We start from the raw sequence: 18,816 nt of genomic DNA, 5'->3' as shown, positions 1-18,816 counted from the left end.
TGGGGAGATAGAACAGAGATGACAGAAGACCACTTGGGGAGGGGTTCCTAATACAAGACAGTTGGAGAGAGGTGCATCTCTTTCTTCCCACATAATGAGGTTGAGAACTTGAACAAGTTGTTCCAGCCCTTCTGTGCAGGGAGTGTCTTCTGCCCTCCTGCAGGCAGAGCTACGGGCTAGGTCCCGTATTTCCCTCACCCCGCATTCCTTTTCTCCCTCTTCACATTCTCTCAGCCCAACCCTCATTCCACTGGGCCATCAGGTGTGTTGAGTGGGGTCAGTGACTTTGGGGACCTCCTCAGTGACCCCCACACCTCATGAACTTCTGAGTAGCTTGATTCTGCCTCCGTTTCAGGAAAACTTGTGCTAGAGTCACTGATGGAACCAGTTAAATATTTACTGTAACCATGGTGTCTTTTCTTCATCTGCAAGGAAATTTGGTAGGTGCCCCAGGCAGGGCCAGCTTCGCAGGTCCACCTGGCTGATCTACCCCACTGGAGGTTATTGCGTTCCCTGAGCTACTTTTGGGGAGGGCCTCCTTCTATGGCAGAAGGAAATACACTTCATAACCAGGGATTCAGGACATCAGTGTTTCTACCTTCAGATGAGTAGGATTTACTGAACCCCATCAGTACGATTCGTACCAGCGGTAGAAAATACTTGAAGCTGTCAAATGCTGCATTAGATTTGTGACTCTGCCCTAGGGCAAATCGGGCCTAAAATGGGGATGAACTTGTGGGGGAAAAGAGGCGGGGTAAGATGGGATTAAAGCCCACCTTGACTTGCTCTCGCTAGTGTGGGATGTTCGGGTGAGTATGACAGTGGTTAAGAACCCAGGTTATGGAAGCAAATTCACAAGTGTCCAAATCATGGCACTACTACATTGTTGCGGTATCTCGGGCTCTCGACAAATTCATTCAACAAATACTTGGCCGAGCACCTACTAGTTGCTGGGCATTGCTTTAGGCGCTGGGGAAAGAATGAACGAGGCACATAGTCTTTGCCCTTGCAATCTCGGTTTCCTGGTTTCAGAGGGCAGCGTGAGGCTGCTGGCCGGCTGGGACCCCCCCAGACAACCCAGGTGCCACCATCTTGTCCCCTCTCAGCCCAGCCGCCGCCCGCACCGCTTGGTGGCCGCGTCGGGACCCTTCGCGCTCCGCTTCCGGCCTCCGCGCCTCACTTCCGGTCGACCGCTCCTTCCTTCCGCTTCTCTATGGTGCGCGAGCCGCCGGAAGTGGCTCGCTGGCCGGGACAGGTCGGGGTGCAGTGTGGTGAGGAGAGGACGGGGATGGGGCTGGGCGGGCTGGGACTGGTGTGCGGACCTCCCGAGGGCGTCCCCGGGCTGGGGTCTGACCCGGGTTCTCCGTCCTCATTCTCCGGGGACCCCGGCCGCTCGGCGCCGCACTCTCAATTTCCTCCTGTGGAAAATGATGGCTGCAGCCTCGTCAGGCCTTACAGGGCAGCTTCTAGATAACGACCACCACGGTGGTGGTGATATCAGCTCACATTTATTATGCGCTTGTCTGTGCCAGGCACTGTCTACTGTCTTGCCAAAGTCAGGATTTCCCACACTTAACGCTTTTCGGGTCCCTCTGTGAAAAATCAACTTACCTTGTACGATTGTTTACTAAAGGGTTTTAACTGAGTCACTTTTAAAAATTAAATTTACTTTAAAAGAAAAATTTAAATCTTTACCATAAATAGAAAACTTTTCTCACTTGTCCTATGCAGAAGGTAGTGATAAAAATTAATGTATTTAATATGTAAAGGTTATCGTTAATAATTGTGGCTAGATTTCATTGTCTAAGGATCTGAGATAGAGCCCTTTTGTTAACAAAAGGACGTTGGCATTCATAGATGTTAAAGACTAACTAGGGAAATGACACGTTCTCCTTGAAGCAATCAGAAGTTTCTAAAAAGAATTGAAAGGGATTAACTTTCTCTGTAGGTGCTTAACATTATTAACCACTCGTGTACCATCTAAAGCCCTGCTCTCAGATCATCTTCATCGCCTGCCCCAGTGGAGCGCCTCCTGCATTAATGTCCACAACCACCTCTGAGGTAGGGATGGCTATTTTCATTTGATCTGGGAGGAAGCAGATGCAGAGGAAAGTGAAGTGACTTGTCCCAGGACTCATAGCCATGAAATAGAGGACTGGAGACTCCAGCCCAGGGTTTCTCTGACTCGACTCTGTTGAGGCATTGGCTCCCTCAGTAAGTGTTGGTGACAGATGCACTGGGGTAGGGGGGTTAGTGCTGCCCACCTCGGGCTGCTGGTGACAGTCAGTAGAGGTAGCAGAGAGAGGATGCTTTGTGACGCTAGAGGCCCATGAATGTATATTCTGTTCTTTTAAATTTTTTATTTTCTATTTTATTTTATTTTATTTTTATTAATTTTTTGGCTGCATTGGGTCTTCGTTGCTGCGCGCCGGCTTTCTCTAGTTGCGGTGAGCAGGGGCTACTCTTCGTGGCTTCTCTTGTTGTGGAGTATGAGCTCTAGGCACGTGGGCTCAGTAGTTGTGGCTCATGGGCTCTAGAGCTCAGGCTCAGTAGTTGTGGCGCCTGGGCTTAGTTGCTGCGCGGCATGTGGGATCTTCCCGGACCAGGGCTCAAACCCGTGTCCCTTGCACTGGCAGGCAGATTCTTAACCACCGCGCCACCAGGGAAGTCCCTGTTCTGTTCTTTTAAATTTTCGCGTCAACCAGGGAGTTGATGGCATCGCCAGATGACATGGTGGCAACACTACAAGATACAGTAATGTAGTTGTCAGGAGCACTGCTGTGGCATGGGTTGGACCCTAGCTTTAGCACACTAGCTGTGTGACCTTGGGCAAGTCATTCACCTTCCTGACCCTCAGTGTTCTCACTTGTAAAATGGTGCTTGTTCATATCTGAGAGGATCCTTGTTATAAGAACCAAATGAGAACATACCCTTAAAGTGCTTAGATCAAGGTGCAGCACACAATGATCAATCAGTAGTGTTGAGAATGGGCTTATGTGCCTGGCTGAGGAGTTTGGTCAGTGGGGTGGTGGTGGTGCCTTTAAAGGAGGTGGAGTTGGGGAAGATGAGTTCATTTTGAACAGGCTGAGGGATGATTCCGCTTTTTACAGAGGATTAAATTGAGGCTTTGGAGGGTTGATGACTTTTCTTGAGTTACCAAGAGTGTAAGCAGGCACAACTGCTAGTCAGACTTCAGTATTCTGACTCTAGGAAAATCTCCAGTTCCAACTCTGGAAAAGCTCAGAAGCTTTCTCCTCTTAACAGGTCTCTGCTGTTTCCTCCTGACCTCACCAAACAACCATGTCATCGGAATCGAGCAAAAAACGAAAGCCCAAAGTGATCCGAAGTGATGGAGCTCCAGCTGAAGGGAAGCGTAATCGTTCTGACACTGAACAGGTGAGATCAGCCAGGGCTGCTGTGCTGCTGAGAAATTGCAGCTCGTGGCCAAGCACCTGGCTGTGGGTTTGCAGCAGCCGAGGGTCATAGGCACAACCTCCCAGGTGGCCTCTGTTTGACCAGGTGCCTGGAATTCCCTTGGCTCTTCAAGACCTGAATATCCACATCAGATTTAGCTGCAGCATCCCAAGAACCAACAAGCCTGTATTAGACATGATTAGTGCCTGAACAGAGAATGCATTCTAGTATGGTGTGTCTCCAGCTTTCCTGATGGTCAGAAGAAGGCAGTCCATCCGCAGCAGGCCACTAAGGCTTTGGAGATGTGACATCCCTGGTCTGCTACCGAGACAGTACCAGAACCATGTAGCTAAAGAACGTCTCCTGAGGCCTGAGTGCTCTCGTAGTCAGCAGGTTCTTCTTTTGCTGTTTCTCTGTCCTTGAATCTGTCAAGCTAATTTATGACTTAACTATTTTTTTCTTCTCCATTATGGTTTATTACAGAATCTTGAATATAGTTCCTTGTGCAATGCAGTAGAACGTTGTTCTTTATCCATTCTATATATAATAGTTTGCATCTGCTAGTCCCAAACTCCCAATCCATCCTTCCCCTTGGCAACCACAAATCTGTTCTCTGTGTCTGTGAACCTGTTTTGTAAGTAAGTTAATTTGTGTCATATTTTAGATTCCACATGTAAGTGGTATCATATGATATTTGTCTTTCTCTTTATGACTGACTTCACTTTGTACCTAATCTCTAGGTCCATCCATGTTGCTGCAAATGGTATTATTTCATTCTTTCTTACGGCTGAGTAGTATTCCATTGTCTATGTATACACCACATCTTCTTTATCCATTCATCTGTCGATGGACAGTTAGGTTGCTTCTATGTCTTGGCTATTGTGAATAGTGCTGCTATGAATGTTGAGGTGCATGTATCTTTTCTAATTAGAGTTTTGTCCGGATATGCCCAGGAATGGGATTGCTGGATCATATGGCAACTCTAGTTTTAGTTTTTTGAGGAACCTCCATACTGTTTTACATAGTGGCTGCACCAGTTTACTTCCCACCAACGGTGTAGGAGGGTTCCCTTTTCTTCACTCCCTCTCCAGCATTTATTTGTAGACTTTAATGATGGCCATTCTGACTGGCGTGAGGTGGTACCTCATTGTAGTTTTGATTTGCATTTCTCTAATAATTAGTGATGTTGAGCATTTTTTCATGTGCCTATTGGCCATCTGTATGTCTTCTTTGGAGAAATGTCTATTTACTCTTCTGCCCACTTTTTGATTGGGTTGTTTGGTTTCTTGTTATTGAGTTGTATGAGCTGTTTGTATATTTTGGAAATTAAGCCCTTGTTGGTCGCATCGTTTGCAAATATTTTCTCCCAGTCCATAGGTTGTATGACTTAACTGTATTGATTTTTTTGGTTGGTTGTGGTTTTTGTTTGTTTTTTAACTAGACTAGAGAAACATACCAGCTTCAATTTAAATGGAAGATGATGCTTTCCTCAGATTTAGGAAATTAAAATTAATGAAGAACCTTATCCTTTGGGAGGTATTGATTCTGACTCTTTTTTAAAAAAATTAAATTGAGGTATAATTGGTATATAACATTATATTAATTTCAGGTGTACAACATAATGATTGATATTTGTTTATTTTGTGAAATGATCACCGAAATAAATCTAGTTAACATCCGACACGTTACATAGTTGTTACAAAAATTTTTTTCTTGTGATGAGAACTTTTAAGATCTGCTCTCTTAGCAACTTTCAAATATGCAATACAATATTTTTAATTGTAACTGACTCTCTCTTAAAGAGATGTGTTTGTTTATTCCAAAGTCTGGGAGACCAGTTAGGATATTTTAGTTTCTGCTAAAGCTTGATTTGACCATCTAAACACCCATCAGTAGAAATTTGGTTAAATGAATTCTGGTTCATCTATATGTAGCCATTTTGATGGAGATTTATATTTATTATGATGGGAAATTGCACTAAATAGCATGAACAATATGATCCCATTTTATTTTATTTATTTTTTTAATGTGTTTATCCACAGTACTAACAATGGAGTTACTTCAGGCTGGGAGGTGAGATTATAGGCGAGTTTTCATTTTGTTTTTGATACTCCTCAGTATGTTCTGAATCTCTGACACCAAGCATGCATTACTTTATAATCAGAAAGAGGAAAAGAGGAATTCTTTTCCATTTTGAAAAGAAGAAAAACATTTGATTTGCAGACCAGATCCTTTAGAGACCTGATTTGGGGCTTCATTGTTACTTATCTCAGCCAAGTGTCCCTGTTCCAACAGAGAGACTTTTACTCTCCACCCAAGGCCTGTATCCTTGCCTCCACAGGAAGGTAAATACTACAGCGAGGAGGCTGAGGTGGACCTGCGGGACCCTGGCAGAGACTATGAGCTGTACAAGTACACGTGCCAAGAGTTGCAGAGGCTCATGGCCGAGATCCAGGACCTGAAGAGCAGGGGAGGCAAGGATGCGGTAAGGAGTGGGACTGGGAGGACACGGACCTGGTGGGTCTGCATGGATGGACCTGTTTCGCACCTATCAGAGCCCTTCTTTATATTGGTCTTACGTCCTGCCATCATCAGGGGGTTAGAGCCTGAGGGCTCCAGATACCTGCCTATTAATTTATTGTAACATCACCACCCAGTCATCAATTACAGTCATGGAAGTACAGGATAATTAATTTTTTCCATAACTGTAATTTGATAATTCATCCAAATGGTATTTATTAAGTGCTGGGTGTGGAGAAATTATGGTACATGTCAATCACCATTGCTATTGTAAGGCTAGATATGTACAAAAAAATCGTAGAGACCAAAAATTAAAGTATTAATATTAAATGAAAAAAAAGGTTTCAGGGCAGAGAAGCAAAACAGTGTGACTGAAAACTAAATGGGTAAGTTCAAAACAAAACAATCCATATTTTTCCAGGAATCTCACTTATTTGTGCTTATACTGGCCAATATTGTTAAGATTATTACATTCTATCTATTTTACTGTAGTCAAGTTTTACAGCTGTACTTCTGCTATTTTCATTTACATTATTCTGTAATGTTGTTTACAGAGGTCAAGTTGTATGGCATGATGTTGCCGTTGTTAGGATCTCTGTGTACATTGTGTAGAGACAGCTATTGTCTGCATTGGCTGCCTTTGCTCCATCTTTGATTCCTGTTACTTTGGTCCAAGCAGGAATTAGTTTTTTATGCCTGGGAACCTTAAGCATTCCCTTATACAGTCATCCTTCCATTTCCCCCTGACACTTCTTATGGTTCTGAGCTCCTTCCAGTGTCTGTTTTTGATTCTGGATGAGGATGAGCAGTGAGGGGCTGAAGGAAGCTGAGCCAGCTCCTGTTGTCAAGGTCTTTACCAGTTTTTTTGGCCTGTAGGCAGTTGAGATCGAAGATCGGAGGATCCAGAGCTGTGTGCATTTCATGACTCTAAAAAAGCTTAACCGATTAGCCCACATCAGGTTGAAGAAAGGAAGAGATCAGACTCATGAGGTAGGAGCTGAGAGATTTAACCCTCCTCTTCCTCCTTCTCATCCCCTCTTTAATTTCCTTTACCCCTTTTCTGAGTTTGCTGCTTCTCTGCTTTGCCCCACCCCACCCCGACTTGCCCCACTCACCTCTGACCTTGTCCTCCTTTCAGGCCAAGCAGAAAGTGGACGCCTATCACCTGCAGCTCCAGAACCTGTTGTATGAGGTGATGCACCTGCAGAAGGAGATCACCAAATGTCTGGAGTTTAAGTGAGTTTTGGAGCACAGGGCTTTGGCAAGATGGTCTGTTGGTAACTGCTTTTTCCTACATAGCTCAGTGTGAGCCAGTTTCTTTAAAAAGAAGTCAGATGCACTTGGAGACTACAGGATCTGGGGGAAGGGTGAATAGATCACTTTGAGTGGGAGAATTGGAAGCAGTAGTTCCAGGCTGCACAAAGAACCTCAAAAGCCTGTCTGACCCTTTTGAATTTTGCGCTCTGAACCTGGTGAGAAACAGTTGTCTCTCCCCAGCAGGCAGAGCCTTTGCGTTACCAGTTTGATTCCTGAGCACCCTGTATGGGCGCAGCTCACTTCAGTTACATCTTCTTAACCTTTTGGCCCAGCTTTCCTCTCTAAAGTTCCAGCAATTCATTTTTGCAAATGGATTTCATTATTTGGAACCTGAACTTCTTGCTGCCTAGCTGCCTTTAGGTGAACAAACTACAGTTTGTCAGTGTCCTTAAACGGTGATGCCCCTTGGCAAATCCAAGCTGAGAGATGTGAAAGAGGAAGGAATAGACAAAATAAGAGAAGGGAATGTGTTCTTGCCTCGTCAGATCTATTTGTGTAAACTGAAAGGAGTCAGGTTTTATTTGTAATAAACTTGGGATGAGGGGGACCACGTTAGGCATTGGGTTTGATGTATGCTGATTTTTGAGAGGTGTCTTTATCTGCTTCACAAATCCATCCACATAATAATATTTAAATACTAACAGAAGTGAAATCCACATCAGGTACCTGAGTTAATAGTATTGTACAATTGTCAGTTTCCTAGTTTTGACAATGTATTATGCTTAGATAAGATATTATCATTGGGGGAACCTGGGAGAAGGGTTCATGGAGGAAAAAAACTCTCAGTTTAAGACTTACAAGAAGTTTCAAAAATAGTACTATTTAAAAAGAAGAAATATATGATGCTCCACCTGTAACCATTGTTCAGATGAAAGCCAGCAAACCCTGTAGCGAGGCAGGTGGCCATGTGGAAGGATCAGGGGCCCTGGAATCAGACAGCCTGGGTTCAAATCCCAGCTCTGCCTCTCCCTAGCTGTGTGACCTTGGGCAAGCTGCTTACTGATGGAAGCCTCCATCTCATTTGAAAAATGGAGATAAAAATCCCCATCTCAGTTATTGTGTGTCACTGTACATGAACTGCTAAAGCCTCTAGATCTTTTCACATCTGGTCATACTATGTTGGATCTTCCCCATGCTATATTTAGGCAGTTAATAATTTGAACTTAAGTGTAGACTCTTATGTTTATTCCTGTTAAATGGCATTTCTTGGTTTCAGCCTGACAGTCTAGACCTAGACCATGGTGTTTTTATTTGATTCTTTAAGCTCTTAGCTCTCTTGCACAGCTTGGAGAGGTCTGTAAATTTCATAAGTGTATTTTTAGGTCTTCAGCTAAATCATGGATATAAAGCTTGGGCAACATGGATAAGGATCCTGTGGCATGTCACCAACTACCTCTCTTCACATTGAAACACCTGCTAATGAGCATTTGCTGAGAAGACTGGATTCTAGGTTCCTAGGTAGCTGTAGACCAGGGCTGAGTTGACGTACACGGAGTGGAACTCTGGGCCTGTTTAAGCCACAGTTTGGGTTTCTGAGGGCAGCAGCTTGACATTGAGTTTTTGACTGCAGGTCAAAGCACGAAGAAATCGATCTGGTCAGCTTAGAGGAGTTTTATAAGGAGGCTCCTCCAGATATCAGCAAGGCGGAAGTCACAATGGGAGACCCTCACCAGCAAACCCTTGCACGTCTGGACTGGGAGCTGGAGCAGCGGAAAAGGTAGCGTTTCCTCCTTCCTGATCTTGTTCACTTGTGCAGACACCGACCTTTATCCATGAGGAACAGTGCTTTGTCCTGACCCAGGATCAGATAGCAAAGCACTGTGGAACCAGCAGAATTGTCTCTAAGACCAAATCCCGTTTTGTGATTAATTCACACTTAGCAGTTCACACTTGACCAACTGTATCATAAGTGGGGTTGGAATTGCTTAACGCCGTTATGAGAAAGAGTAACCTTTCCTTTAAAATTTTAGTGCCTAAGATCTAAGTACCTTCTGTATTATTAATCTGATTTTTTTTTTTTTGCCTTTTCCCCCACCTGTAAGCATATTTGTGTGGTATTGCAAAGCTTTGCAAACATTATTTTAGAAGGTTGTACAGCATTCCAGGGTAAATTGTAAATCACATAATTGTTCCCATATTGAATTGGACTTTTAGGTTGTTTGCATTTTTTTGATATCATAAATAATGCTTTGAGGCACCCCTTTACATATAAAACTTTTTGTACTAATAAAGAGCTTTTATTTATTAACTGTAAGTAGAATGTCTATACTGTGTAATTTAATCTAGATCTTCCTTAGAATATGGTATGTATATTTTTTTCATACTGGACTTTTTATGGTTGCATCCCTTCCATCATGGTGACCTTTTTCCCTTTCATGTTTGTACACGAGTTCCAGGGCTTTTGGTTGGCACATTTGTTCTGTTTTCTGTCAGAGAAGCTGCTGTTTTTAATTCCTTGCCTTTTTCTGTTGTTGAGTGTATTTTGTGCCTTTGGTCTACATAATGAATTTAATAAGTACTGAGTCTGGATCTTAGGGACTTGGTGTCAGTTTTTTAGCAGATGGGGCTGGCCTGTCACACCCCTGTCCAGTACATCACTTGCCCTTGGCTAAGCCATAAGTGTTCCATTCCTTTGGCTCTGGTCTGGAATCTATCCCCACTCTGCCCCACTCAGGTCCATGGGCCTCATTTGTGTCCTATAGCTGCTGAGTCCATATATTTGTGAAAGTTCTGGGTCTAGCCTCTGAGGCAAGAAACGGAGCAGTAGGTGACACCAGTGGTCACGGGCACGGCCTCTGGAGCAGACAGGCATGGGTTCAGAGCCCAGCTCTGTGCTTGCTCTTACTGGATGACCTTGGGCAAGTTATCTACCTCCCTGAGCCTTCGTTTCCTCCTTTGGGGATAAAAAAAAAGTCCCTATCTTCCAGGGTTTTTATAAGGATTAAATGCCATAATGCTTGTAAACCATTCTCCAAAGTGCCTGGCACATAGTAAGTGCTAGGTAAACATTAGCAGATAATCGTGACTGCTGTCATTAGGTAGAGTCTGATAGTGAACAGGTGTGTTGGGATGTCCCTGGAGAGCATCAGGCGACAGTGCTCTGTCTTCCCCCAACAGGCTGGCGGAGAAGTACCGAGAGTGCCTGTCCAACAAGGAGAAGATCCTTAAGGAGATTGAAGTAAAGAAGGAGTACCTGAGTAGCCTCCAGCCTCGTCTCAACAGCATCATGCAGGTGAGGGTCTCCCCACACCCCGCCACCTCCTCGGCTTTTGCTTTGCCTTCACCACTCAGTGACACATTGCTGACCTGAGGCCACCAGCAGCCACATCACCCTGTGGGTTTTGTCGGGTCTGTTAACCCTAATCAGTGTTAGAGCACAGTGCAAGGATGGTCCCGTCTGCATGCCCACAGCAGGTGTGATAAGGTTGTGTCCTGTGTGGAAGAATTGCTGGCAGGATTGGCTCTGGAACGTATACACACACGTACCTCGGCGTTTTCTTTTCACCCAGCGCCTATTCCGGGTAAAACGCTTTCACAAACTGTAAGTTTAGTTTACACCTTGCATGATCTCCACCAGCCCACAGTCCCCAGGTATCTAAGCATTCTTCCACAGATGTCTATTAGATCCCTCTGACTGCACCTCAGGGGCCAGCTGCTCAGCAAATCTACTCGCTCTGAAAATAACTTTACTCATATTTGAAAACCGTTAGGTACCTTAGGAGGAAAAGTCCCCACTTAACCTGTAAAATGTAATTTCTTTCTGTATAGGTGACCTGATTTTTATTTGCTTTGTGAAGCCAGATTTGATCTAAATCTTTATAGTTTTATAAAGCAGGGTAAATGGCTAATATGGAGAAACTTTGTAAAAGGACCCTAGTGAAATTGAAAATTCACTTTTGTAGGATTTGGCAAGATCTACATTTCTTCTCTTCAACTCTAGGCATAGAATTAGAGTTAACAAATATGCTCAGTAACACTTCATATAGGACAAAAATCAGAAACTAAAAATTTTGGTTGTACTTAAATTTTTCCTGTTAACTGGAAACACTCTGAATGCTCCTAAATAGGGTACAGGTTAAATAAATAGGGTACAGTTTAAATAAATAGGGTACAGGTTAAATAAATTCTTTTGTGGTTCAGTCTTACACCTATAATGGAAGTATGGAGCATCCTGTTACTGACAGAATAACTGGACAGAAAGATCTATTAAATTATGAAATCAAAAACTGCAAGTTGTAGAACATGTTGTATAATCCCATTTGTATACCTTCATTTACAAAGTATTTGAATGGCTGTATATATGTGTAAGTCATGTATGTGCTTAGAAAAGTATGTTTTCACACCAAACCATTAAGTTACCTTTGGTGGTTGGGAACTGGGAATTTTTGCCTTATAAACTCGAATACAACTTAAAAAAAAATGTACATATACTATGTAAAAAAAATAATTTTATATAAAGAAAAGCATACAACTCGTAAGCATACTCACAGTTCAGTGGATATTCACTGTGTACACATTTTTGAACACATCTGTGTAATCAGCACCCAAATCAAGAACATTAGCAATTTTCCAGAAGTTACTTTATTCCCCTCCCAGTCACTGTCCCCCCACCCCATAACATTAATCTTGACTTCTAACATCACAGGTTAGCTTGGCCTGTTTTTGTTGGTTTGTTTTGTTTTTTAAATTAATTTATTTTTGACTGCTACGGGTCTTTGTTGCTGTGCGTGGGCTTTCTCTAGTTGCAGCGAGCAGGGGCTACTCTGTTGTGGTGTGCGGGCTTCTCATTGTGGTGGCTTGTTGCGGAGCATGGGCTCTAGGCACACGGGCTTCAGTAGTTGTGGCACACGGGTTCAGTAGTTGTGGCTCATGGGCTCTAGAGCGCAGGCTCAGTAGTTGTGGTGCATGGGCTTAGTTGCTCCACGGCACGTGGGATCTTCCCAGACCAACGCTCGAACCCATGTCCCCTGCATTGGCAGGCGGATTCTTAACCACTGCGCCACCAGGGAAGTCCTGGCCTGTTTTTTAACTTATATAGATGGAATGATATAGTACATATTCTTTTGTGTCTGGCTTCTTTGATTCAAAGTTTGTGAGTTTCATCTAGGTTGTTGTGAGTACCAGGAGTTCATTTATTCTCATTGATGTTTAGTGTTTGATCTGGGGTGTTTCCAGTTTGGGGCTGTTGTGAATAATGCCACTAGGAGCCTTCTTATACGTGTCCTTTGGTGTACATGTGTACACATTTCTTTTGAATATATATCCAGGAATGAAATTGTTGGATCATAGTATGCTATGCATATATTTAGCTTTGGTATTCAGTGAAACAATTTTCTAAAGTGATCGTGCTGATTTTTGAAATTCCCACCATCACCATGTGAAAGTTCTAATTTTCCACATCCTTGTCAACACTTGATGTTGTCATTTTTCTTGATTATAGCCATTCTGGAGCGTATCTTTTATGGTTTAAATTTCCATTTCCCTGGGGACCAGTGACATTGAGCACAGCACGTTTTATATACTAATTGGCTTTTGGAGTACCTCATTTGTGAAGGGCCTGTTAAAGTCTTTTGCTCATTTTTCTGTTGGGTTGCCCGGAATTCTTTATATTTTCTGGCGATGAGTCTTCTGCAGATATCTTTCCTTTTCACTTTCATAATAGTATCCTTTAATGAGCAGATGTTCTTAATTTTAATACGATCTAGTTATCAGTCTTTTCCTTTCTCTGTCCCAAAGTCATGGAAATATTCTCGTATTTTCTTATAGAGCCTTATTGTTTAACCTTCCACATTCAAATCTATAGTCTTCCTGGAAGTGAATTTTGTATATAGTGTGAGGTGAAGGTCAGATTCTTTCCCCACAGGTATTCAGCTGATTCATTTATTGAAAAGACCATTCTTTCCCCCACTGTTCTGCAGTGCCATTTTTGTCATAAATCAGATATCTGTATATGTTTGGGTTTGTGTGTGCGTGATCTAGTTGTCTGTGCACCAATATCACACTGACTTATTACTCTAGCTCTATCAGAATTCTTGATGCTCAATAATGTAAGTCCTCCAACTTAATTTTTCAGGATTATCTTTGTTATTCTTGGCCTCTTTTATTTACATATAAGTTTTAGAATCAGCTAGTCTATTTTCATCTGCTGGGATTTAGATTGGATTGCATTGAATCCATAGATACTTTGGGGAGAATTGACATCTGGGCAGTATTAAGCCTTGGAGGCCATTAACATGGCATATATCTCCATTCATTTAGATCTTTCATTTCTCAGATGTTTATGTAGAGGTTGACACACTTTTGACATTTAGGTATTTGATGTTTTCTTGATGCTAGGCGGATAGTATCTTTTTTTAAAGTTCATTTTCTTACTGTTTTTTGCTGCTATCACTTTCATAAATAAAAAACTGTATACTAAGTAACTAAGAAGCCACATGTTCCTGTGTGGACTGCCTATAAAAGAAAAACAAAATCCCTTCTTCCCTGCTTGCAGGCTTCCCTACCAGTGCAGGAGTACCTGTTTATGCCCTTCGACCAAGCTCACAAGCAGTATGAGACAGCCCGACACCTACCACCTCCCCTCTATGTCCTCTTTGTCCAGACCACTGCGTATGGGCAAGCCTGTGGTGAGTATGGGGGCTGGGCAGGGAGGGGCTGTGGGAGCAGCAGCTGTGGCCAGTTGAGTCATTTGGAAGCAACTCCTGCTGAGGAAAGCTTCCTGGCCCTACTCAGAAGCCCTCGGGTGATAGATGCTGCCTCCCCTCTGCACTGCCCAGCATGGCTGCTTTGACCAGCTGGCCTGAGGCTGGACTAACCTGATGGGCATTTCAGAATGGATGGCTTTGAATCTTTGATGAGCCTGACTGGTCGGCTGTTATGTTCAGTGCCCAGGCAGCCTATCTGGCCTCCCAAGCGCTCACCCCATCAAGGCACGCTTGGCAGGTGGATCAGTGCCTCCTGCTCGCTTCAGAGAGAGGGTTTGGTGAACACAGGTCCCAGCCAGCTGTCTCAGGCTTTCACCAAGCCCTGGAACAGGCTGCATGTCGTAACAGTGAATTACGGAAGGAGAGGAGGTGTCCTCATTAAGCTTGAAGGCAGCCCATGACTCCACTAGGATTTTGAGGAGCTTTTAGAGATCCTACCTTTTGCCCTACTGCAAGCTTTCACCCAGCACCTAAATTTTTCTTCCCTACGCCCACCCCACTGCATCAGACAGACACACGTTGCGCCAGTGCATGCCTCTCCTCCCAGCCATGGGCATCAACACATTACTGTCTCTCTTCTTGTGTCTTCCTGGTCCTTTTGATCCTCTCCCTCCCCATTCTTCTCCCTCCTGTTTTCATCATCAGCTCATATGAAATCCTCCCAGCCCCCTAGACAGGGTGAGTAATTTTCTTTTCTTTTGTGTTTAAAACCCAGCATGTTTCCATTCCCATTTTACTGTAGAATTCCAGGGACTAGTCAGAAGAACAGTCTAGCATTTGCCAATGTTAATGGAGGCAGCCAGCTTGTTTGGGATGAGGTGTGATGGTTCATGAGGGTTGTCAGAGATAAGCAGTGGTCAGCCACTTAGGAATATCTCAGCGGCCTGCCACTTGGGGGAAGTTTGTCATCCCTCTTTATGCACTTGAACAAACCCTTTCAGGCTCCTGTGACTCTCTGCGTCTCTGTATACCCTTTTGAATGGAGAAGGAAGGATGATGGCCTATCTGATCTCTCAGCGCTAGACCCACGGAGTTGCACAGAGGCAGGCCCAGGCATCGCTCATTGAGGTGTCAGGCCTGGTGCAGGGAGCAGGCCACTTAGCTTTGTGTTTGAGACACCAAGCTCAAGTTGAATAGACTTGGTCTTGAATCCTAGCTTATTTACCTCTTGGCTGTTGTATCTAACTTCCCTGAGCCTTAATTTTCTCATCTGTATATGGCTAGAGTAATAGTATTGCTCCTATAGGATTGCTGTGAGGATTAAAAATTAATTTTTAAAAGTAATTTTATAATTAAAATTCAGTCCTCCTAGCCCAACTGGGCAGCCACCATTTGTCAAGTCCCTGTTTCATAGGTGCAGAAACTGAGGTTCAGAGCAGTGACATAACTTTCCAGGTTGTAAGTTTGGGAGTTGGTTGAGCAGAGACTCAGGCCGGGACTGGACTGCAGGTTCCAGGTTCCTGCCCACTGTCCTGCTGCATTCCAGTTAAATGTTACGGTACCAGGCAGGTACCAGGTGCTTGGTGTAGTGCAGAATAGAGAATAAGAACTGAGGGGAGAGCTGTCGTTTCCAGAATGTGGACAGTTACAGGTTCTGGATGAGAACCTTTAAGACAGTTGGTAGAGTTGTGCCGTGTGGCTTTAGGCCATCGGTTTGGATTTCTGTGCCTTGGTGTAAGCCTGAAAAGAGAGGCATTCACCCCTAGTCTCAGGTGATGCTTGGCCAGGAATCTGCATTTTGGGTTCCTTGTTTTCAGTAAATAATGGGAAAAAGACTTAGGTTTCCCACCTTGCTCCTCTTCATCTGGAGAAAGGACTTTTGCCCTCCAGCCCCGGTCAGTAAGAAGCTGTGACAGAGGCAGAGGAAGTGCAGCCCTAGGGCGGGCTTACTCGTGTAGCCTAGCTCCTTCTCTAGCAGCTTTCACAGGAAGCTGTTTCTTGCTCTTAGATAAGACGCTGTCTGTGGCGATTGAAGGCAGCGTGGATGAGGCCAAGGCTCTGTTCAAGCCTCCCGAGGACTCCCAAGGTAAGTGGTGGTCAGGATCCTCCCCCACGTCTACCGTAGCTGGTTCCAGGGATGCCAGGTCACCACCCAGGGCCAGTGCTGGTCCTTTGGTAATTAGCCGTACTTGTTCTGTGTGGCAGGGAGCTTAGCTTTAATGTCTTAGTGCTCGGGGTAGACAGGGAAAAGCACTGCCTTTGGATTTCAGCCTGCCTCTCACTAGCTCACTGATCCTACGGAAGTTCTTTAACGTTTTGGAGCCTCAGTTTACTCTCCTGTCAAAACAAGATAGTAATACCTCATGTAGAATTATTATGTGGATTAAATGAGGTCATGCATGCAGAGCCCTTAGCATCGTCCTCAGCACACAGTAACCCCTCAAATTGTATGAGCTTCTGTTATTGTTGTTTATACTACTGTTACTACTGCCACCACCACCACCAGTGGAGGAGCTTGTGGTCCATAGGATGACATTAAAAATCACTGAAGAAAACCAGGGGTGATGGGATTGTAGGTCATTTTTCTTTTCCTTGCATCACTCTGTTTTCTATACTGAATAAGAAGCAGCAAATTTATTATTTATTCTAAAGAAACCCATTTACAAAAGCCTGGGCCCTATTACGCGCCCTGGGTTGAGGTGCTCTCAGGAGAATTGGGAGCCCCCTCACCTCGAGCTGCCTTCTCTCTGTCGCTGCAGATGACGAGAGTGACTCGGATGCTGAGGAGGAGCAGACCACGGTGAGAGTGTGGGGAGTGCTGAGCGGCTGCCCTAGGGGCCCACTAGTTGGCGGGTGCCATCCTCCCAGGAAGCAGAAGAAAGAGGTTTAAAAGAAAGGGAGGCTGGGATCCTGGCAGCTGGAGAGCTGAAGCACGGGTCTCAGTGGTGAGGCCTTGGCCAGCAGGGAGAGGGGGATGGGGGAGATTCCCATGAGCAGTGCTTACCAGCTCGACCCTTTCCTTTGTCCAGAAACGCCGGCGACCCACACTGGGAGTTCAGCTGGACGACAAGCGCAAGGAGATGCTGAAGAGGCACCCGCTGTCCGTCATGCTGGACCTGAAGTGCAAAGGTCTGGCTCCCCTTGGTCTGGGGGATCTCATAGCGCCTAGGAGTGCAGCCAGCTGCCGCTCTGCCGGGTCCAGCAAGCTGATGCCTCCTTGCCCAGGAAAAGATTCTGGTTTCATATTTCGGTTTTCCTGTGGTGTTCTTCATGGAGTTTGATTTTTTTCCCCCTCCTAAGCCATAACTCTGAAAACATAGCAAAAACATCAGACACATTAGGGATGCTTGATGGAACTACACCTCTTTCTGAACTTGACAGGTTAGATACACAGAATAAGTTGCCAAGAGTATGCAGGCTTTGAGTAAGATGACCAACCTGCTTAATTTAATAAATATAAGTAGAACTTTGTATTTTGCAGAGACGATGGGTTTTGAAACTGGCTTCATATGGGTAAAGGAGCACATGGTAAAGCATCCCAGCAGGATAAGAGTTAGCAGTCAGATGTAAGTTTCCTTCTCACCCCAGACTTCCAGACCCTGGTCCTGGTCATTACCTCCAAGGGCAACCATTGTGACAGTTTCCTATGTATTTTCAAGAAATAAACTATGCATTTAGAAGCTTTTACGCAAGTATATACTTATCCCCTTCGCCTTTTATTTTTTTACATAAATGGAAACACTCTACACATTTGTCCTCTCTTTGCCTTTTTATAAAAAATTTTTTGAGATAATTTTAGACTCAAGAGTTTCAGCGATGATACAAAGATTTCGCACCTCCTTTTCACCCCAGTATCAACATCTTAACCACAGTACAGTTATCAAAATCAGTGTCAATTTCATTGGTACAATACTATTAACTACCAAACTTATTCACATTCCCCTGGTTTTTCCACCAGTGTCCTTTTTCTCTTCCAGGATCCAATCCAGGATCTCACGTTGCATTTAGTCGTCATGCCCCTTAGTCTCCTCCAGTCTTTGCTTGTCTTTCGTGACCTTGACACTTTGGAAGATGAGGTTTATGTATTATGTAGAAAGACTCTCAATTTGGGCTTGTCTATTGTCTTCTCCTGATTAGACTGAGGTTGTGGGTTTTGGGGAAGGAATACCACAGATGGCAGTGTTCACCGTCACGTCTTATCAGGGGTCGGAGGTATCACTTCGTCTTGTTACTAGTGATGTTAACCCAGATCACTTGGTGATCCCTTGATCGCTTCCTTTCCATGTTGTATTAGTTAGAAGCAGAGTCTCTAAGTCCAGTCCACACTCAAGGGAGGGAAATGAAGCTCCACCTCTTGGAGGGAGGAGTAGCAAAGAATTTGTAGAGACTCTTTTTTTACTCAATGTTAAGTTGCCATCAAGTTGTTTTTGTAGTGAAAGATCTTAAAAGTCTTGTTGACTTTCCTTTCTATAATACTGTTGATGCTCTTCTAGTGTTTAACTCATAAATGATGTCTTCTTTTCCTCCTCCCCTCCAGATGACAGTGTACTGCACCTGACTTTCTACTACCTCATGAACCTCAACATCATGACGGTAAAAGCCAAAGTGACAACCGCCACAGAACTGATCACCCCCATCAGTGCAGGGTATTGGACAGGTGCTGTGGGGGGTGGGGCGTGGGAGGGGGTGTGGTGGGAGCCTTGGTGCTGGGCTCCTCTCGGATCCTCCCTCATCTGGCTCTGAGTGGAGTTCACGGCCACACTGGCTTCTGTTGTCACGTCCACACAGCCCCGAAGTCCTGGTACATCACAGGTATTTAGAAAGCACTCACTGACTTGAATTGGTGAAGTCCTCTTACTACACAGCAGATGCTAGAAGTGACTACAGCCTGTTGTAAATTGAGTGGGCAGGGCACCAGCTT

At 44.3% G+C, this 18,816-nt stretch overlaps 1 protein-coding gene across 5 annotated transcripts in view; it reads left to right on the top strand.

Annotated features, from left to right (window-relative positions):
- The first annotated feature begins 1,124 nt into the window (after positions 1–1,124).
- THOC5 (THO complex subunit 5) overlaps positions 1,125–18,816 on the top strand; it is a 31,723-nt gene continuing 14,031 nt past the window's right edge. Inside the window, exons 1-14 of one of the 5 annotated variants that reach the window (XM_082354713.1) lie at positions 1,125–1,271; positions 1,949–2,061; positions 3,265–3,396; positions 5,756–5,899; positions 6,811–6,924; positions 7,073–7,170; positions 8,822–8,968; positions 10,369–10,483; positions 13,745–13,877; positions 14,601–14,633; positions 15,904–15,981; positions 16,655–16,695; positions 16,925–17,024; positions 18,433–18,541. In XM_082354713.1, the coding sequence (XP_082210839.1) occupies positions 3,301–3,396; positions 5,756–5,899; positions 6,811–6,924; positions 7,073–7,170; positions 8,822–8,968; positions 10,369–10,483; positions 13,745–13,877; positions 14,601–14,633; positions 15,904–15,981; positions 16,655–16,695; positions 16,925–17,024; positions 18,433–18,541 (1,208 nt within the window). In that variant the 5' untranslated portion in view covers positions 1,125–1,271; positions 1,949–2,061; positions 3,265–3,300. The remainder of the gene's footprint in view (positions 1,272–1,948; positions 2,062–3,264; positions 3,397–5,755; positions 5,900–6,810; positions 6,925–7,072; positions 7,171–8,821; positions 8,969–10,368; positions 10,484–13,744; positions 13,878–14,600; positions 14,634–15,903; positions 15,982–16,654; positions 16,696–16,924; positions 17,025–18,432; positions 18,542–18,816) is intronic. The other 4 variants (XM_082354716.1, XM_082354714.1, XM_082354715.1 and 1 more) reach the window with 4 other exon arrangements.

This window comes from Balaenoptera borealis (assembly GCF_965194805.1).
Source record: "Balaenoptera borealis genome assembly, chromosome: 14".
NCBI classification, from domain to species: Eukaryota; Metazoa; Chordata; class Mammalia; order Artiodactyla; family Balaenopteridae; genus Balaenoptera; species Balaenoptera borealis.
Note: the sequence above shows the minus strand (reverse complement) of the source record. Positions and strands in the feature narration are given on the sequence as shown.